The sequence below is a fragment of the Brachyhypopomus gauderio genome, unplaced genomic scaffold (assembly GCF_052324685.1).
Source record: "Brachyhypopomus gauderio isolate BG-103 unplaced genomic scaffold, BGAUD_0.2 sc64, whole genome shotgun sequence".
NCBI lineage: Eukaryota > Metazoa > Chordata > Actinopteri > Gymnotiformes > Hypopomidae > Brachyhypopomus > Brachyhypopomus gauderio.
Window position 1 is genome coordinate 1160459 of NW_027506885.1, and position 21215 is coordinate 1181673.

A 21215-nucleotide genomic window follows, 5' to 3' on the forward strand; every position below is an offset into this window, starting at 1 on the left:
GAATAACTCTGTAGTACTGGGTGGTGGAATGAAGTCCATGTGGTGTATGTATATTCTCATAGCTGCTGACACACGTCTGTTTGAAACCTGATGCACATGGACTTAAAGCTAAAGGGACCTGCTTGGGTCAAAGAGCCCACCAACTTGATCTGTTCGACACGGTGAGGTGTGTGTGTGTGTGTGTGCTGATCCCATGGTTTCAGTGAAATGCCACCATGTTCAAATCAACACAGGACAAATAAATAATGAAAAATAAATCAAAAACAATAAGGTTTAATGAACAAGGATAGTTAAATTATACACAAGAAATAAACACATCTGATTTTGACAAAGCAACACCATGACTCTGTGGTTTTATATCAGGAGAGATGTTCCAGACTACAACTTGGCATGACTCACTGTGCGACTCCAGCTACTGAAAATAACCTCAGATTCACTAGCAGTGCTACGTTCAGGTTGGCCTCTTCAGAAGCAGCCTTTACATACAGACGGTCCCAGTGCGATGAAAAACTAAACTACTCCGCTGAACTGAACTGGCAGGTTTGTTTAAGTGCCAGTGTGGTAGAGGGCAGGACCAGGGGGAAATTGTCACCGAGCAGTGTAAACAGGACAGGGGGAGAATCAACACCTCCTGCCCCTCACTACATGCTATGAGAAAATCACTGGAGCTAACATGGAAAATAGCTACAACACTGCAATGCATCAGACTGCTGGTGATGGATTGTGGAAACATGACAGAGGGAACGACCTTCACATTCCTCCTGAGAAACGTGTGAGGAGGAGTCTGAAAACGGAACAACCACTGCTGTCCCAACACCTACCCCCTCCACACCGCTGCCGTCCCAACACCTACCCCCTCCACACACCGCTGCCGTCCCAACACCTACCCCCCCCCACACACCGCTGCCGTCCCAACACCTACCCCCCCCCCTCCACACCGCTGCCGTCCCAACACCTACCACCCCCTCCACACCGCTGCCGTCCCAACACCTACCCCCCCCCTCCACACCGCTGCCGTCCCAACACCTACCCCCACACACACCGCTGCCGTCCCAACACCTACCCCCCTCCACACCGCTGCCGTCCCAACACCTACCCCCCCCCCCCCCCCCCTCCACACCGCTGCCGTCCCAACACCTACCCCCCCCACACCGCTGCCGTCCCAACACCTACCCCCCCCCACACCGCTGCCGTCCCAACACCTACCCCCATACACCGCTGCCGTCCCAACACCTACCCCCATACACCGCTGCCGTCCCAACACCTACCACCCCCCTCCACACCGCTGCCGTCCCAACACCTACCCCCCCCCCTCCACACCGCTGCCGTCCCAACACCTACCCCCCCCACACCGCTGCCGTCCCAACACCTACCCCCCCCACACACCGCTGCCGTCCCAACACCTACCCCCACACACACCGCTGCCGTCCCAACACCTACCCCCCCCCCACACCGCTGCCGTCCCAACACCTACCCCCCTCCACACCGCTGCCGTCCCAACACCTACCCCCCTCCACACCGCTGCCGTCCCAACACCTACCCCCACACACACCGCTGCCGTCCCAACACCTACCCACCCCCTCCACACCGCTGCCGTCCCAACACCTACCCCCCCCCCCTCCACACCGCTGCCGTCCCAACACCTACCCCCCTCCACACCGCTGCCGTCCCAACACCCTCTCCTTCTCCCTCCCTCTCCCTGTTGCTCTCAGGTGAAAGTGCTCCAGCACAGAATATTTGAAAATATTAAGTACGTATTTCTTACAAAAATATGTACACCTTCACATTAAAAGATGTATGTAAACTAAAATCATAAAAGTTAAATAGTAACAAGTCAACATTTACAGTAGAAATTTTGAATTCACTAAATGTTATAAATGTACAGTACATTTTCCCAGCAAGATCAACACTCAAAACAAAGAAATCCTGTTAGTTTCTCATAATGCTGAACTTGAGCTTCAGCAGGTTATAATATAACATGGATATAATTAAATAAAATGCCATTATGGATGTAATGCCATAATGATGTGTCGTCTGCATCAGCAGGTGCAGGAAGACGAGAAGTTTTTTTTTTTTTAAGTTAAAAAATCAGAACTAAAGAAAGACTGAACTAATATGGTAGATTTCACCAACGTCCTAAACTGCAAAATGTATACATATCAGAACTGCACTGTGTGATGCAGCACAGAGGAGTGTGGTGCCCCCTTGTGGCTGGGAGGACTAGCACATCCCTTCTCATCATGCTCTGTGAAGTTTAATAAGTTACTCTCCCACCGTTTACTGTAAAAAAGCCTGTAGAATAAAACTTAACGGAATTAAACTGACCAATATTGTAAAATTCCTTAATCATCCAAGCAAAAAATACATTTAATACATGGTAACCTGCACTTTCATGTTCATAAAACACCATGACGGTGATCAGGACAGGCACGAGCTTTACCCTAATCCATACTCCTCCTGTGCCACATGTCCTAATGTGATTGGCTCATCAGAAAGTCCCTGATGCAGCTCCACCGTGTTGTGAAGGCACCTGCCCCACCCTGTCAGAATACCCAGCATTCTGTCCGTCAGGATTTGCCCTTGAGAATTGCACCAAAGGGCTGTTTCTTGGGCCCGGGCTGAGGTTTGGTCTTGCTGGGTGGACCCGCTGTTCGTGTGGATTTGGCTTGCAGGGACGTGAGACCCAGAAGCTCACAGAACCTGTTGCACTGGTGCAGTGCCTCAAACTGGTCAATGAAGGACGTAGAACAGTTGCCTTTAAATCCATTATAGCTGAAAAACAAAAGGAAATTTCATTAATTTGTGAGTTCTCATAGTCTCATAGTAGATCAATTACTTCTTTAGCAGTGTGTGTGTGTGTGTGTGTGTGTGTGTGTGAGTGTGAAGGAGCCGCCTACCCTTTCTTAGAGGTGGAAATACCAACATCTGTGAGTTTCATGCCTACACCTGGACATGATGGACGTGAGAATGATAATCAAAATTAGAAATGATTTAAAGGTATGCAGTTCTACTTTTAGATAAATACCACAGAGAGGCTATTTGCAGGAATATGAACACATGAATATCTAATACATTGTAGACACAAGACATGGTGATTATAAATACATGTACCATACCATCTCACCCAAAACGTAATATAGTTTGCAATTAGAACAGTTTGCAAACACAACATACAGAATTATGCAGATACAACCGTCAGTGCTGTCAGTTCAAATGAAGTTGGACTGTAGAGGCAGTGGACAGTGTGAAGGGAATCAATCAAGTGGATCACAGTGGATCACAAGGGTACAGGCCTCCTTGGTCAGATACACTATATTGCCAAAAGTATTCGTTCACCTTCCTTGACTCACATATGATCTTAAGTGACATCCCTTTCCTAATCCATAGCGTTCAATATGACGTTGGTCCACCCTTTGCAGCTAGAACAGCTTCAAGTCTTCTGGGAAGGTCACAAGGTTTAGGAGTGTGTTTATGGGTATTTTTGACCATTCTTCCAGAAGCTCATTTATGAGGTCACATACTGATGTTGGACGAGAAGGCCTGGTTCTCCGCTCGAATTCACCCCAAAGGTGTTTTATCTGGTTGAGGTCAGGACTCCGTGCAGGCCAGTCAAGTTCATCCACACCAGACTCTGCCATCCATGTCTTTATGGACTTTGCTTTGTGCACTGGTGCACAGTCATGTTGGAAGAGGAAGGAGTCAGCTCCAAACTGTTCCCACAATGTTGGGAGCATGGAATTGTCCAAAATGTCTTGGTATGCTGAAGCATTCAGAGTTTCTCTCACTGGAACTAAGGGGCCAAGCCCAGCTCCTGAAAAACAACCCCACACCATAATCCCTCCTCCACCAAACTTTACACTTGGCACAATGCAGTCAGACAAGTACCGTTCTCCTGACAACCATCAAACCCAGACTGGTCCATCAGATTGCCAGATGGAGAAGCGTGATTCGTTACTCCAGAGAACACGCCTCCACTGCTCTAGAGTCCAGTGGCGGTGTGCTTTACACCACTGCATCTGACACTGTTCATTGCATTTGGTGATGTATGGGTGCAGCTGGTTGACCATGGAAGCCCATTCCATGAAGCTCTCTGTGCACTTCCGCCTCTGCTGACCCCGCTCCATCAGTTTACCTGGCCCACCACTTGGCCGAGTTGCCGTCATTCCCAAACACTTCAATTTTCTTGTAATACAGCCGAATATGTAGGAGTGAAGAAATTTTACGACTGGATTTGTTCCACAGGTGACGTCCCAACACAGTTCCATGCTGGACTTCACGGAGCTCCTGAGAGCGACCCATTATTTTACAAGTGTTTGTAGGACCAGGTGAGTAGGTGCTTGATTTTATATACCTGTGGTCATGGAAGTGACTGGATTCCAATCATTTGGATGGGTGAGTGTATACTTTTGGCAATGATGCATTTACGGTGGACTGAGATCACCTTTGGCTACAATGTCTGAGGACAAGGTTCAGCTCCACACATGGACCCCACAGCCCAGTTCGAAGTTCTTCTCTGATCTTGTACACCAGAGAACGTCCCAGCTCATTAGCATATTAGACCCCTCCCCCTCAAGGCAGCAGGGGGTGTGGCAGTGCACAGACGGACCTTGCATGTCGGTGACCAGCAGGTTTCCGCCGGTCTGCTCGTACACCCAGTGCTGGAAGGTGCAGCTCTTCTGTCCTGACTCAGAGTCCCGGCGGGTCAGGTTCACCTCCTTGCCGTCCCTCACCGAGTACTTCACAAAGTCTCCGATCAGCTCCTCCTCCAGGGTGGCGTAGGGGATCTCGCTGGACGGGCGGTGCACCAGATAGATCGGGATGATTCTGAAGAACACACACAGGATTTATGGGTCTCCTGCCCTTCCGTCATGAGCGTGGTGAGGTGATGCTGGTTTGCTAAAAGTTCCACCTCTGTGTAGGTGGTCATGGTAAAGAAGATTCCAAGCACTACAGACAATACGTCTTCATACCATTCATAATGAACCACACCAGCATTTAATTAAAGTCTGAAGAACCAAAACCTGAATGATAATTCTGAATCCCTGCGAGAAACATATGAGTTATGAGTTAGTCACATATTGTACTCACTCTGGGACGTCCCCAAAGGACTCTGCAGATTTGGCTATGTTTGTGTAAGCTTTGATGTATTCCCTGGCAGTGTTCTGCACAAAACACTCCTGAAGGAACACAATACATACGTGATTAGATCCCAGTGATTGTCCAGCAGTTATATTATATTACAGATTCCAAACATTAAGCTCAAACACTTTCACATTTAAAGAATCTGACACACAGACACTCTACTGGTAGGACTGAGTTCATACTCATCACTATGTACCATGTATGAACACATGATCTCTGGAACTCAAATGCACTGTGTTAGTGTTGCCAACACTTTGCTCCACCAGGTGAATACTGAACCTCATTATAAATTCTTGTTATCTGCGGTTCTCTGGAATTCTCAGCGCAGGTTTGTGTATCTGTACACAGATTGTTTTTGTTGTTGTTGAAAGAACACATTTTTCCAGTGCAGACAGGGGTTGTGTAATCGTTCTCACCTCCACAGCCAGGTCGTAGTTCCTCTTGGTGAGCTCCTCGATGTTCTTGGTGCCATAGCTGATGGAGTTGTGAACCTTTAGCACACAGGGGTGTCCTGGGCTGAACCCGGACACCGCGCCCGTCCTCAGGACGGCTCTGAAGGCCTTCCGGTGCATTCCCTCCCCGAAGTGAGCTTTCTCAGTCACAATGCTGGCTGGCTGGTTTTCTCCGAAGTACTGATCAGTCAGGATGCTGTCCTTGAAGAGCAGAGGGGCACAGAACACGTCCTCCTCCTCTCCTTCCACCTCTCTGCACTCATCTTGGAGAAGAGAGAGTGAGCAGATTAACTCAAACTGTGATACAAGTACAAACCCACAAACAAATTTACAGAGAGACAGAACTGACCAATGAGCATGCTCCGACCCTTCCCATGTTTGGATTAAAAATTTGCATCTCACGTTAGTCATTGTTTTTGTTAGGATACACAGGGAAAGTAGACACTGGCTTACCTGCTGTATCATGGCTGGGAATGACAAACTCCATGAGAACTGAGAAGAAACACGCAAATAAAGGGTTAATCCAACATCATGCCACTCCACTGACACCTGACAGCCATTTGTCTCTGATCTGAGATCAGTTGGTTTCTCTTCAGCTTCTAAAATGAAGGATAACGATGACTCTCCCCCAATCAGAAGTCAGAAATCATAATTATCAACCAATAGAATTAAAGAATAAGTGTGCTAGGGTAAGGTCTGTTTGAGAACCTCGTGTCCTGCCCTAATTTTGTATAATCCAACTGATTACACTAATTAATTCTACCTGCTGGCTAGAGATAATTGAGTTAATTGCGTTAACTAAGATAATTAGCAAATTCAAGTCCTGGAAAGTTTTTTTTATGTTCTGAACCTGAAGTGGTTACTTTGGAATGGAGCTGATCTGAGATCAGCACTGCAACCCTGCCTTTGGGCCCAGAGAAATATCAGGGATTATCACATTTATCACATCATCACACTCTGAACTGACCAGAGCATCCTAAGCCACAGGTGAGAGAGCTGCAGGTGTGGAGATGGCAGACATGGAGCCTCTCTTACCCTCCGAGGTGAGGTGGTAGTCCGAGGTGCACACGGAGCCCAGGACACAGGTCAAAGTGCAGCGGTACATGCCCAGATCCTTACTGCACGCCTTCACAATGGACAGACTCACACGACTGTCATCTACCAGTCTACAGGGAGAGGGAGGGAGAGGGATAGAGAAAGAGTGAGAAAAATAAAGAAAGAGAAAGAAAGACAGATAGACAGATAGATAATGATCTTGTGATCAAACACTGCCCCCCTAGTGGTTAGAAAGGTTTTTTCCTGGTATGGCTTGAAAAGCATACAACATAAAAACGCTCCTCTACACCTGAGTAGTGTGTCTGCGACTAGCAGACATGGTGACAGCCGCCTCGCTGACTGAGTTCTCCAAGCTGCTGAAGGCCATCGTCAGGGCTCCCCCTGCTGGAGTTATGTTGCAACTCTTTGCAGTGATTCCTGATCAGGGCTTTGGGTGTTTGACGCCAGTGGATGCAGTGCTACAGTATCACTGCATCTCAGACTTCAGTGTGTGTAGCACACGAATGCTTGAGTGGTTTGTAAACACACCAGGGTAAAGATCTGGCCACTGGTTTATATAATAACACAACGGCTCATATAGATTACCTAGAATAAACTCTTGAGTGTCTATCATTGTGGAGTGTTAGTAAGTGGGAAATGGGACTGATAAACATATATACAGACTGAAGAACATATAAACAGACTAATAAACATATATACAGACTGATAAACATATATACAGTCTAATAAACATATAAACATACTAATAAACATATATGCATCACTCTGGATAAGGGTGCCTGCCAAATGTCGTAAATGTAAAGTGCTAAATGCCAGTGATTGGGTTGAGTGATTGAGAGGAGTGATCAGGTGGAGTTATAGTTAGGAGTGAATGTATGGAGTGTCTGGGTATGTTCCTCTCACCTTATCTTCTCCTCAGACAGCGTGGCTCCCTCCTTGGTCCATGTGATGGAGGTGTCTGCTGAGACCGGGCTGAACTGACACCACAGAGAGATGCTGTGACTGTCGCCCGGTACCGGCGCTACCTGGATCTCTGACATCACACGGGGAACTGCAGCTACAACCAACCAACCAACGGTCAGGGACTCCTCAACCAGCACCAAACGCTGGAGAAACAGTTCAATAATAACAGCGGGAAGCCTGTATGTGCTGTTAACACACTACCACATGCACTGAAATTGTTCTAGAAGGATTCACGTGTGCACTGCATCTTTGAGTGGATCTAATGGGGCGGCCTGTGTTTCCGGTACCTTCTTTAGGCTGCTTGGCCGTGTCTCTGTGGGCTCTGCTGGAGACATCCTCGTCCTCCTTCTTCTGTCTGAAGATGGCAGGCAGCTGTGGCCTTGTTCTGATCGGTACTGCTGTTACGCCGTCCCCGGACATGCGTCTCCGTTTGATGAGGTCATCATCCTGCGCATTGGGTGGGCGGATGATCAGAGGTTCTAGGCCAGCTGTGGAACTCCTCCCCACCACGGCTTTGTCAGCTCTGACCGCCTCCGCCTTACTGGCTCCTCCCACCACGGCTTTGTCAGCTCTGACCACCATTGTCTCACTGGCTCCTCCCACCACGGCTTTGTCAGCTCTGAGCGCCTTCATTTCTCTGGCTCCTCCCACCACGGCTTTGTCAGCTCTGACCGCCTCCGCCTTACTGGCTCCTCCCACCACAGCTTTGTCAGCTCTAAACGCCTTCATTTGTCTGGCTCCTCCCACCACGGCTTTGTCAGCTCTGACCGCCTCCGCCTTACTGGCTCCTCCCACCACAGCTTTGTCAGCTCTGAACGTCTTCATTTCTCTGGCTCCTCCCACCACGGCTTTGTCAGCTCTGACCGCCTCCGCCTTACTGGCTCCTCCCACCACAGCTTTGTCAGCTCTGAACGTCTTCATTTCTCTGGCTCCTCCCACCACGGCTTTGTCAGCTCTGACCGCCTCCGTCTCACTGGCTCCTCCCACCACGGAGGTCAGCGGTGGAGGTATGGCTGGCTTCTCTCGAACACAGCCTCCTTTTGGCGGGAGGGGTGTGGCTTCTCTGCCGTTGCTCTGGGTTTTCAGCTCCTTGGGCCTTGCGCCATTTTCCACCAGAGCGGCGCTCTCAGCTTTAGGTGTTCCATGCTGCACGTTCTTTTTCTTCTTCTTCCCCTGAGGCTTGGGGGTCATTTTCTCCTTAACGACTATCACTTCCCTGGCAGTGCTGATCTCGGAGGGTTTGCCAGTGGTGGCGGCGTGTGTCTCTGTGCGTGTATTCTCCTGCGTCGCCGTCGTCTGCCTGCGTTTTGAGCAGACTTTGCCCTCGCAGGATGTCTTGGAGGTCTTGTGAGGCATCTTGGCTTTGTGAGCTTCCTCAGCGCAGGGTTTAACTTCACAGGAGGTGTGAGTCCCAGACAACTGTGCTCCCTGTTCACCGGGGCCCTTAGTACAATTCACAACATCGTCCAGGTCTAGAGTGACGTAGGCTATGCGCTTTTCTTCAGAGACCATAAATCGCTCTCCCGTGAGTAAGATTAGCCTGGCGAGTTCTGCCCTGATGTCATCGGCCTCCTGCCTGATCTCACCGTCTTGAGAGGATGTTTCTTCCGAGTCGATAGAGGATGAGGATGAACTCTGCGCACAACATGTCCCAGAGTGAGTGGGAAAGTTGACGTGAGATGACTCGTCTGTGTCCGTTGGCCAGCTCCTGTTCCAGTCTGGCTCCTCAGATGTCTTCTCCTCTTCAATCCCCGACAGGGCTGGAGATAAAGACGTCTGTGGACTGGAGTGTTTCTCTTTTGGCGAAGGACCGAGGAAAGACGTTCCAATGCTGACTGGTGCAAACGGCATAATAAACGAGGGCTCGTCACCTCTCCCTGTCCCCGGGATTAACTCTGAACTGTGTGTGTTAACACACACGTGGCTCTCGCTGTCCTTGGTCTGAGTCCGAGTGTGTGATGTGCAGTCGATGTCCCTCTCTGTGATGTGTGTGTGTGTGAGGTGGTTGGGTTCAGAGTTAAGGAGTGTGTGTGTGTGTGTCAGGTGTTCTGTTTCCAAGTCGAGGAGTGTGTGTGTGTGTGTGTGAAGATGGGCACTGCATCTGAGATTCTGCTCCTCGTCCCACCCAGCCTTGGTATTCCTCTTGCTGGTGTAACCTGAGACGCTTAAGGGTCCAGAATTCCCTTCACCTTCCTGGACGTCTGGCACGAGCTGGGACGTTCTGTCTTCTGTCACTTTCCAGAGTGCATCACTGTCCAGCTAAAGGGAAAAAAACAGTCCTAAAGGTCAGAGAAGCACCGAAAGGTCAAAGTTCATGCTTAAACGACAAAACCTCCAGCAACTGCTATCAGCTGAAATAAATTGTGTCTGCCTGTTGTTTGGTTTGACATCTCCCAGACTAGGACATGTCCCACACCTGGACGTGTCCCAGAGGTTCACCTACTCCTACAGATTTCTGGACACCGTATATTCCATTATTGCTTTTACATACCTTAACACGTCAGACCATTGCCCCAGTCCACACACTGGCCCGGTTTCCTGATGGCCTCAGTGAGGCACACACAGCAGGAGAGAGCGCTCCTCCTGACCGTTATAAGCTCCAGAGGTGCAGCGTGATCTGGTGGGGGTCAAGCAGGGAGCCAATGGCCAAGCTCCTGCTGGCCCGAGCTCAGAGAGGTGGGCGTGGCCTCCCAGTTTGGCCACTGGTCGTGTTTCAGCAGTCAGCTGTGCTGTATCATTCACCCCTGCGGCCACCTGCTACACCCTCGACCCACCTCCACTTCCTCCTCCACACAGGACTCCTCCTCTCTGGCTGCAGGCTGCTGTTTCTGCTCAGATAAAGCGGGTCTATTTCTGACGGTCTGTCCCTCCCCCAGCGGGCTTCAAACCTTACGCTTCCTCACCCGTCACTGTCAGTCTTGATTTGCAAATGTCAGTGAGAGAGAGAGAGAGAGAGAGAGACAGAAACCGGGATAGATTGTTTGTGTGTAGTACTCTGAGTGTGTGAGTAGGAGTGTGTGTGCATTAGTGTGAGTGTGTGTGTGTGTGTGTGTGTGTATGTGTGTGTGCATTTGTAAGCATGAATGCATGAAATGTTTGTCTCTGTGTCAGCTGATGCACAGTAAGACAGAAACTTGGAATGAGTGTGTGTGTGTGTGTGTGTGTGTGTGTGTGTGTGTGTGTGAGTGTGTGTGTGTGTGTGTGTGTGTGTGTGTGTGTGAAATGTGCATGAGAGGGACAAAAGGGGAGCAAAAACAAGACCAAGATATAATGTGTGAGTGTGTGTGTGAGAGTGTGTGTGTGTGTGCACGCGCTCGTGTGAGAGAGTATGTGAGTGTACAGTTTGGTTACATTTAGTAACACACTCCCAAACAGGATCAAAGGAGCTTCTTTTAAATGAGAAGACATGAGACGCAAATGAGAAACTGAGTAACAGGCAGAGGATGATAGATAGATAGATAGATAGATAGATAGATAGATAGATAGATAGATAGATAGATAGATAGATAGATAGATAGATAGATAGATAGATAGATAGATTGCTTCATTGTCACCACATGACTGAGGTATTGCACTGAATTATGGGGGCTGGTATTAAAGTGCTGTGCATGATTGGGTCCTGTGTAAGTGGTATTAATAGGAAAAGTGACCTTCTGTAAGACCTGCTATGACTGTGTAGCAACTAATAAAGCAGAGGAAAGATGAGTCAGTTTAACACTGTATATCTATACATGTGTTTGGACCACTGCCACATTTAAAGGTATAAATCATTAGAAAGTACAATCAGTCAACTGTTTTCATTTTAACATTACAAATTTACAAATGAAATGTAATATGTTCCTGTTTTGAAGGAATGGAAGTTCATGTAAATGAGTTGCAAGGTGAATTCTTGAACCATGACCATTACAAACCCTACCCTAAGTCAGCACATACCCTACCTTAGACCATCAGGTACCCTACCCTAGACTAACCTAGACCATCACATAACCTACCCTAGACCATCATGTACTCTACCCTAGAACATCACATACCCTACCCTAGACCATCACGTACCCTACTCTAGACCATCACATACCCTACCCTAGTCTACTCTGGAACATCACATACCCTACCCTAGACCATCACATACTTTACCCTAGACTACCCTAGACCATAACATACCGTACGCTAGACCATCACATACCCAACCCTAGACTACTCTAGACCATCACATACCCTACCCTAGACCATCACGTACCCTACCCTAGCCCAGCACATACCTTTCCCTAAACCAACATATAACCTACTATAGACCATCACATACTGTACCCTAGACCAACACATACTGTACCCTAGACTACCATAGACCATCATATACCCTACCCTAGACTTCCCTAGACTATCACATACCCTACCCTAGACCATCACATACCCTATGCTAGATCATCACACACCCTACCCTAGACTACCCTAGACCATCATATACCCTACCCTAGACTACCCTAGACCATCACATACCCTACTCTAGACCATCACATACCCTACCCTAGACTACCCTAGACCATCACATACCCTATGCTAGACCATCACATACCCTACCCTAGACTTCCCTAGACCATCACACACCCTACCCTAGACCATCAATATCCTACCCTAGACTACCCTAGACCATCGCATACCCTACCATAGACCATCACATACCCTACCCTACACTTCCCTAGACCATCACACACCCTAACCTAGACCATCAATATCCTACCCTAGACTACCCTAGACCATCATGCTTAGCCCAACATGTACCCTACCTTACCCTAACACATTTCCTACCCTAACCCATCACAAATGTACCCTGCCTTATCCTAACGCATAGCTCACCTGAATCACAAACATAGCCCACCTGAATCACACACATAGCCCACCTGAATCACACACATAGCCCACCTGAGTTACACACATAGCCCACCTGAGTTACACACATAGCCCACCTGAGTTACACACTTGCTTTTGTGTTCTTCTGCTACATATCCATCCACTCCAAACTGGTTCACAACCTCCACTTCCCTCTTCCCCTCTTTCAGAATGACTACAGGTTCTTCTTCAGGTTCTTTTGGCATGTGCTGACTCCTGGCTGTGTATGACTGAGTCTGGAGATTGTCATCATTGCCCTTATCTTCTGTGTGCTGCCCGAGCCCATTAGGGTTATCCCCCTGGGGCAAACTCCTGTCCTGGGCCCCTGGCCCTGCTCCTGTGAGCTGTTGGAACACACACGCTGGACTGGTGTTGGAGGGCCCCGCTGGACTCACCCTCTCACCCTCGTCCTGGAAGGCCATACAGCACTGTGGCTGGTGTTCAGAGCCACATCCACTTGTCTTGATAAGATCTTCCACAGGTACGCTGACGGACGGGAGCCATTCAGAGAGGGCGCTGGCCCAGCTGTCTGATGACGACCAGCTCTTTGCAGGTGGCAGTTCCAGGTCTCTGGACAACTGGCTTGCTGTAGCTTGCATCTCTGTGGGGAAGGGTAAGGCCATTGTACAGGTGCTCTGAGGACACAGGGCTGAAGATTGTCCTGACTCCAAAACAAAGCCCTCATCCTCCTCACATGGCAAGAACTGGAAGGCATCCAACCACAGCTCGTCACTGGACAGCTCACTGCTGTAAGTCACCCCTCTTCCTTTTGAATGATCCCCTTCCTGTCCAGTGGAAATGCAGTCCAAATCCCTGGCAGCAGCTGGTGCGCCATAGGCATCTGCTAGCAGCACGTCCCTCTTGAGCCCCCCACTAATCACAGGGCTTTCATACGACGTGTGCGGGACGCCAGGGACCTGGAGATGGGAACTTACGTTGTTGTCAGTCTCCCTCAGCCCTGAGTCACTGCTGCGGAGAGCTGATGACTCCGGCTGGTGGAATGTCAGCGTAGAGAGTCGTGAGATTCTGTGAGAGTCTGGATCTCCTGGCTCACTCAAATCTGACTCCACCATGTCACGTTTCAGTTCGCTGACAGGATCCTGTGGAGACTGGGCCAAGATGCTCCCCACAAAATTAACAGCTGTGTTGGACAAGATGCCCTCTGGCAAGCTGCTAAAATCTGGAAACGTGCGATCTGAGATGAGTGTATTGTTATCACTGGACCCCAGGGTGCTATTAGTACTGACGTCTTCTGGATGGAGTGGGGAACCTGAGGTCTCACATACTGTCTCAGTCTTGTTCATCTCAACAGCAAGCCTGCCCAGAGGTTGCAGAGTCACTAAGATCCTGGGCACAGGGTCCACATAACTCAGGCTGGAGCTGCCCACATTCAGGCCTTGTCTTATGACATCACATATTTCAGGGTCAGAATTCAGCATAGCTTCCCCCGTTACATTATTTATGTCAGCGCCTGAGTTGGCCAAAGCTTCTCCTGTGCTGTCCTTTAGGACACAGTCAGTGTCATGGGCGGTCTGGACTACAATGGAACTTATTTTAGAATCAATGCTGCACTCGGTCTCTCCAACAATACAGCAGATGTCAGAGTCAGTGTTAGCGCCAATTACGGCACCGCTTTCAGAGTCCCTGTTACCGGAAGTCACGTCTATGATGCGTTTTTCATCAGAGCTACAGATGATCTCACCTCTCATATCTCTTATCAGAGGAACAATTTGTGTGGTCTCTCCAGCTGTCTCACTCTCATCTGAGTTCTGAGTTTCAGAGGAAGTGTCTCCCGCAACATTTCTCTCTATTGTTTTGGTGTCTGGTTCACTCTCATTTACCACATCAGACAGTCCAGGAACCGAACAAGAAATGTTCTCCTCAAGCACACGACTTACGTCAGGCTGTCTGAGTGTGAAGTGTGCACCAGCACCCACCTCAGGGGAGGCATGGCTCGGGCTCTCCGTGACACCACTTAACTCAGAGGGAAGCTGACACACAGGGAGACTTAATTCTGGGTCCTGTGTGATGAAGGTTTCTTCAGCATCAGAATGGTAAGTTGTCTGCCCCTGACTTGCACATCGTCTGTCCCTGACTGTCACCGCACCCTGAAAGGGCTGACTGGGGCCAACTTTCTCAGAGTCACCCTCAGGTGTGTGGAGGACCAAGGTGGAGTCGCTGATGTGATCCTGTATGTCTGTATTGTTTGTTTTTAATGCTGGGTCTGTGGTATATTCACCTTCATTCTGACAGAGGTCAGTGTCTGCAGGGTTTGATGTTAGATCAATGTCTTTCTGTGCAAAGCAACTCTGTGTCACAGTCACATTCTCAGGCACTACAAGTCCCACGATGCCGCTGTTATTTTCAGCGACATTTGACACATCACCAGTAATACTTGTAATGTTAGTTGTAGGCTGGGATCTTGTTTTGGTACCTTCCTCCTTTCTAACCTTATCACCTATTTGGCTGAAGATGCCTGGGTTACGGACAGCGTCGGTCCGAATGCCAGCCTGGGCTACATCAGCCTGTGTTACATCAGCCTGGGCTACATCAGCTTGTGCTACATCAGCCTGGGCTACATCAGCCTGTGTTACATCAGCCTGGGCTACATCAGCTTGTGTTACATCAGCCTGTGTTACATCAGCCTGGGCTATGTCAGCCTGGGCTACATCAGCCTGTGCTTCATCAACCTGTTCTAAATCGACCTGTGCTACATTGGCCTGGGCTACGTCAGCCTGGGCTACATCAGCCTGTGCTACGTCAGCCTGTGCTTCATCAGCCTGGGCTACATCAGCCTGTGCTTCATCAACCTGTTCTAAATCAACCTGTGCTACATCAGCCTGTGCTTCATCGGCCTGTGCTACATCGGCCTGTGCTACGTCGGCCTGTGCTACGTCGGCCTGTGCTACGTCGGCCTGTGCTACATCGGCCTGTGCTACGTTGGCCTGTGCTACGTCGGCCTGTGCTTCATCGGCCTGTGCTACATCGGCCTGTGCTACATCGCCCTGTGCTTCATCGGCCTGTGCTACATCGTCCTGTGCTACATCGGCCTGTGCTAAATCGGCCTGTGCTAAATCGGCCTTTGCTACATCGGCCTGGGCTACATCGGCCTGTGCTAAATCAGCCTGTGCTACATGAGCCTGGGCTCCATGAGCCTGTGCTACATCAGCCTGTGTTACATCGGCCTGTGCTTCATCAGCCTGGGCTACATCAGCCTGGGTTACATCAGCCTGTGCTTCATCAGCCTGTGATTCATCAGCCTGTGCTTCATCAGCCTGTGCTACGTCAGCCTGTGCTTCGTCAGCCTGTGCTACGTCAGCCTGTGCTACATCAGCCTGTGCTAAATCAGCCTGTGCTTCATCAGCCTGTGCAAGCGTCATATTTACTTCATCCATGTCTTCCTCGCTACTTCTGTCCTTCTTCAATGAAATGATCTGAGCAGGAATCTGCAGCAAATCAAACACATTTTGCAAATCTGTCTCTTTCTGCCCTGTATCTGTGTGTTCATCCACTGTGTCTGTCTGCTCATGCACGGTCTCTGTCTCATTCTGCACATCAGTGGTTTGAATCTCCATGGTCTTGTCCAGGCATGGATGTTCTGTTGAGGCTAAAGCATCATTGGGATCCTGGATTCTCCATGTCTGTCCTGAACAGATGTGAGCAGGTGAGGCCTGGAGCTCTGAAGGGGGGGGCTCTGTGGGACGGGGGTACCAGGTCGTTGACCTGGGGGGCGTGGACCTGGGGGGCATGAGCTTCGGGGCACACAGACGGGGCTATAGCAGGGTCTGTCTCGGTGGTACACATGTCTGACGTGAGCAGCTCATCTGCCAAACCTGCCTTGACCTGATTGGCTGTCATCGTCTCCCTAGTATCCACAGCACAGCTGTCACTGGACAGGAAACAAGAGGAATGTAAGAAACCAGAAACAAAGACCAGAACCAGCAAAAGCTGAAACAAGTGAACAAGTGCAAAACTGAAACAAGTGAACATTATTAAAGAAGAGTTTAAAGACTGTACTAATGTGGGTTTGTTGTAACACTAGCATGCGTTTGTCCTGCCCTGTGGGCCATGAGATACTGTATCAGCTTGGCTGGACAATTTCAAGCCTTAGACTGGGTTTAAGAACACAGCTGGGATTGTCCTGGTACATGCTTACTAATCTTTTACAGTGATAGGTTAACATATGCAAATGTTTGTAAAGTCCTCCTACACCTACTTGATCTACATTTAAAGTTTATGACTCATCAGTCGATCTACATTTAATGGTTATGACTCATCAGTTTATCTACATTTAACAATTATGACTCATCAGTCGATCTACATTTAAAGTTTATGACTCATCAGTCGATCTACATTTAATGGTTATGACTCATCAGTTTATCTACATTTAACAATTATGACTCATCAGTCGATCTACATTTAACAATTATGACTCATCAGTCGATCTACATTTAAAGTTTATGACTCATCAGTCGATCTACATTTAACAATTATGACTCATCAGTCGATCTACATTTAACAATTATGACTCATCAGTCGATCTACATTTAAAGTTTATGACTCATCAGTCGATCTACATTTAATGGTTATGACTCATCAGTCGATCTACATTTAACAATTATGACTCATCAGTCGATCTACATTTAACAATTATGACTCATCAGTCGATCTACATTTAAAGTTTACGACTCATCAGTCGATCTACATTTAATGGTTATGACTCATCAGTCGATCTACATTTAATGGTTATTACTCATCAGTTTATCACAGTTTATGACCTTTAGTTTTATATGCAATAACTAAACCTGCTAAAAATGTGTCATTTTATAAGCAAATCTTTTTTTCTGATATTAGACAAACAATCAAATATATGCTCACATGGTTACTCAGACCCTGAGGCAGACCCGTCAGCCAGTGTCCCTCCGTCTCCTGTCTCTGCCGCGTGGGGTCTGTCAGTGGAGGAACATCCACTCCTGGAGCATCTGTCTCGCTCACGTCTGCCCCGAGCTGCACTGCAGACGTAAGAGAGAAGATGTTCAGTATCGCACGTCTCTGACACACCAGGACATCTGCTAATAGTCTGCAAATAAATTATAATAAAGGTGTGCACTGCATTTTGAAAAAGCTGTCACTTCTTTTTAAGGTTTAAAGTAAAAACATTAAATGGGGTGAGAAAACCACCAATCACAGCAAGGAACAAACATAAGAACACATTAAATAAAGAAATAATTTCACTATATCAAGAAAACCCTTGACAATCAAAGCATTCTGAAACACACAGCCTGACACTTCCATAATTAGAACAATTACTATTGCCATAATTAGCACAATTACCAGTGCTATGTGGCTTGTGTAAACACACACATCCTTCTCAACATATGGCCTTAAGCTCACTACCGCCCTCTTGTGACAGACACTGACAGCTCTATCTGTTCCTGTCACCTCATGGCCCATCCGGCTGATCTGGGTTCAGAATTATTCACTCTCTACAATCTTAAAAGCCCCAACCAGAGCCCTGTTATAACTGACCTGGGTCATAGCCACTCAGTACCACTCAGTCATAGCTACTGCTCAAAGATCATCTGTCACAACCATAGACAGTGGATCCTCGTTACAGCCCAGTACGTAAGCAGTGTCTGGTGGGAACCTGGTATATGGGGAGGGAGGATATTAATGTCCCTGCTAGAGTAAGACCATCTGATATATCACTCTTCTCTTCTGAAACTACAAATAAAACTCTGTTTAACTGGAGGGTGGGTGATAAAAAGTGAATAAATGTTTTGTGCTGTCTAATGATCTTCACGTAAGTGAATGGGGAGTGTAGACAGTCTGATAGAAACACGCTGTGTGTAAACTGCAGTGGTAAACAAGCAAATAGAACCAGGCTGCAAACAGGCAGCAAAAATGGCCCACTATGGTGTGTGTGTGTGTGTGTGTGCGTGCGTGCGTGCGTGTGTGTGTGTGTGTGTGTGTGTGTGTGTGTGTGTGTGAGTGTGTGTGTGAGTGTGTGTGTGTGTGAGTGTGTGTTTGTGTGTGTGTGTGTGTTTGTGTGTGTGTGAGTGTGTGTGTGTGTGTGTGAGTGTGTTTGTGTGTGTGTTTGTGTGTGTGAGTGTGTTTGTGTGTGTGTGAGTGTGTGTGTTTGTGTGTGTGTGTGTGTGTGTGTGAGTGTGTGTGTGTGTGTTTGTGTGTGTGTGTGTGTGAGTGTGTGTGTGTGAGTGTGTGTGTGTTTGTGTGAGTGTGTGTGTTTGTGTGTGTGTGTGAGTGTGTGTGTGTGTGTGAGTGTGTGTGTGTGTGTGTGTGTGTGTGTGTGTGTGTGTGTGTGTGTGTGTGTGTGTGTGTGTGAGTGTGTGTGTGTGTGTGAGTGTGTTGATGACTGCTTCTTTAGTCAGTGGGAAACATAAGCTTGAATGCACATCCATCGTCTACTTCTGACATTGTCTGTCTGTCTGTCTGTCTGCCTGCCTGTCTGTCCGTCCATCCAGTTATTGTAACAAGGGCTAACCTGCACTATATCCTGTGTTATAGTTCATTCTGCTTTGTGTTAATTATGTTAATAATGTTAATTATTATTATTACATCATTATTATTATCACATCATTATTATAATTACATCATTGTAACCACGTCATAATTTTAATTACATCATTATTTTAATTACATCAATATTATAATCATGTCATTATTGTAATCACATTACCATTATAACCACATCATTATTATAATTACATCATTATTATAATCAGATCATTATTACTATTATGTCATTATTATCATCATGTCATTATTATCACATCATTGTTATAACCACGTCATTGTTATAATCATGTCATTATTATTATCATGTCATTTTTATAATCACATCATTATCATAATCACTTAATTATCATAATCACATCATTATTAAATCACATGATAAACATGACTGCTACATGCTCTATTTCCCGTTTATCTCATAAGATTCAAAACCTTCTTGTGCAGGAAAACGACTTTTTCAGCGTCCACATGACCCGCCCAGTATCACAGCCATAAAATCTTACAAGCCCAGCAGAGCCGGGTCGCCTGCCAGCACGTGTGCAGGGCTCGTCCTGCGGGCGGAGCGGCATGAAACGCCCCCACCCTGACCCCTCCGCCCTCACACCACCGAGCACCTGATGTAGTCATGCACTTCCCCAAGCACAAGCTCCACAAAGCCCCTTACATACCTTTTGTACATCCGAATGGCTGATTATACTGAGTGGTGAGGTATGGAGGGAGAGTATGTTCACCTAAAGCCTGGGGTGTCTTGGGCTTGGGGGGCTATTTTTAATCTTTGCCCCCCCAGTACAACATGAGTTAGCTGATAGCTTGGCTCTCTGCCTTTCCCAGAGGCCTGACCCCCCTTGGCTATATTTGTTTCGTTTTTTTCTCATCGTGCTTGGCAGTCATCTTACAGGCTTGTTTTCCTTCACTCAGGAGTAATAGGAGTAATTCCACCCGGCAGAGATGAGAAGCTCAGTGGTGAAGGCACTCAACTAATAACCAGAAGGTTGCCAGTTCAAGACCCACCTCTGCCAAGTTGCCACCGTTGGGCCCCTGAAAAAGACGCTCAATTACTCAAGACGCACAAGTTACTCAAGTTGTACGTCATGAGTTGTACGTCAGAGCAGCTTGGCCAACTGCATAATGGTCCACACACACTCCCAGGTGGGTATGGATGTATGTCCAGACTCCAGTTACTTCAGGTCACCTTCCTTTCACATACACAAAATGGCTATACAATGAAGAATGGAGCTCTGTGTGTGTCTCCACCTGACTCCAACAGTGATGGAGCTCTCTGTGTGTGTCTCCACCTGACCCCAACAGTGATGGAGCTCTGTGTGTGTCTCCACCTGACCTCAACAGTGATGGAGCTCTGTGTGTCTCCACCTGACTCCAACAGTGATGGAGCTCTGTTTGTCTCCACCTGACTCCAACAGTGATGGAGCTCTGTGTGTGTCTCCACCTGACCCCAACAGTGATGGAGCTTTGTGTGTGTCTCCACCTGACCCCAACAGTGATGGAGCTCTGTGTGTGTCTCCACCTGACCCCAACAGTGATGGAGCTCTGTGTGTCTCCACCTGACCCCAACAGTGATGGAGCTCTGTGTGCGTCTCCACCTGACCCCAACAGTGATGGAGCTCTGTGTGCGTCTCCACCTGACCCCAACAGTGATGGAGCTCTGTGTGTGTCTCCACCTGACCCCAACAGTGATGGAGCTCTATGTTTGTCTCCACCTGACCCCAACAGTGATGGAGCTCTGTGCGTCTCCACCTGACCCCAACAGTGATGGAGCTCTGTGTGTGTCTCCACCTGACTCCAACAGTGATGGAGCTCTGTGTGTCTCCACCTGACTCCAACAGTGATGGAGCTCTGTGTGTCTCCACCTGACTCCAACAGTGATGGAGCTCTATGTGCGTCTCCACCTGACCCCAACAGTGATGGAGCTCTATGTGTCTTCACCTGACTCCAACAGTGATGGAGCTCTGTGTGTCTCCACCTGACTCCAACAGTGATGGAGCTCTGTGTGTCTCCACCTGACTCCAACAGTGATGGAGCTCTGTGTGTGTCTACACCTGACCCCAACAGTGATGGAGCTCTGTGTGTGTCTCCACCTGACTCCAACAGTGATGGAGCTCTGTGTGCGTCTCCACCTGACCCCAACAGTGATGGAGCTCTGTGTGCGTCTCCACCTGACTC

General features: G+C 48.2%; 1 protein-coding gene across 3 annotated transcripts; it reads right to left on the bottom strand.

Annotated features, from left to right (window-relative positions):
• Window positions 1-1672: 1672 nt before the first annotated feature.
• Window positions 1673-19788, bottom strand: alpk2 (alpha-kinase 2). 3 transcript variants are annotated; one of them, XM_076988845.1, is made up of 12 exons: window positions 19703-19788; window positions 17379-17512; window positions 12896-16389; window positions 7901-9872; window positions 7554-7707; window positions 6630-6760; window positions 6048-6086; window positions 5559-5857; window positions 5089-5177; window positions 4607-4824; window positions 2898-2946; window positions 1673-2772 (listed from the first exon to the last, which is right to left on the bottom strand). In XM_076988845.1, exons 3-12 carry the CDS (start codon window positions 16247-16249, stop codon window positions 2568-2570), a joined length of 6510 nt encoding a protein of 2169 aa, XP_076844960.1. In that variant the 5' UTR covers window positions 16250-16389; window positions 17379-17512; window positions 19703-19788; the 3' UTR covers window positions 1673-2567. The 3 variants fall into 3 exon arrangements, with proteins under 3 accessions (XP_076844960.1, XP_076844958.1, XP_076844959.1); XM_076988843.1 differs by having other exon boundaries at window positions 12578-16389; XM_076988844.1 differs by lacking the exon at window positions 19703-19788 and adding an exon at window positions 18030-18147 and having other exon boundaries at window positions 12578-16389.
• Between the last annotated feature and the right edge of the window lie 1427 nt (window positions 19789-21215).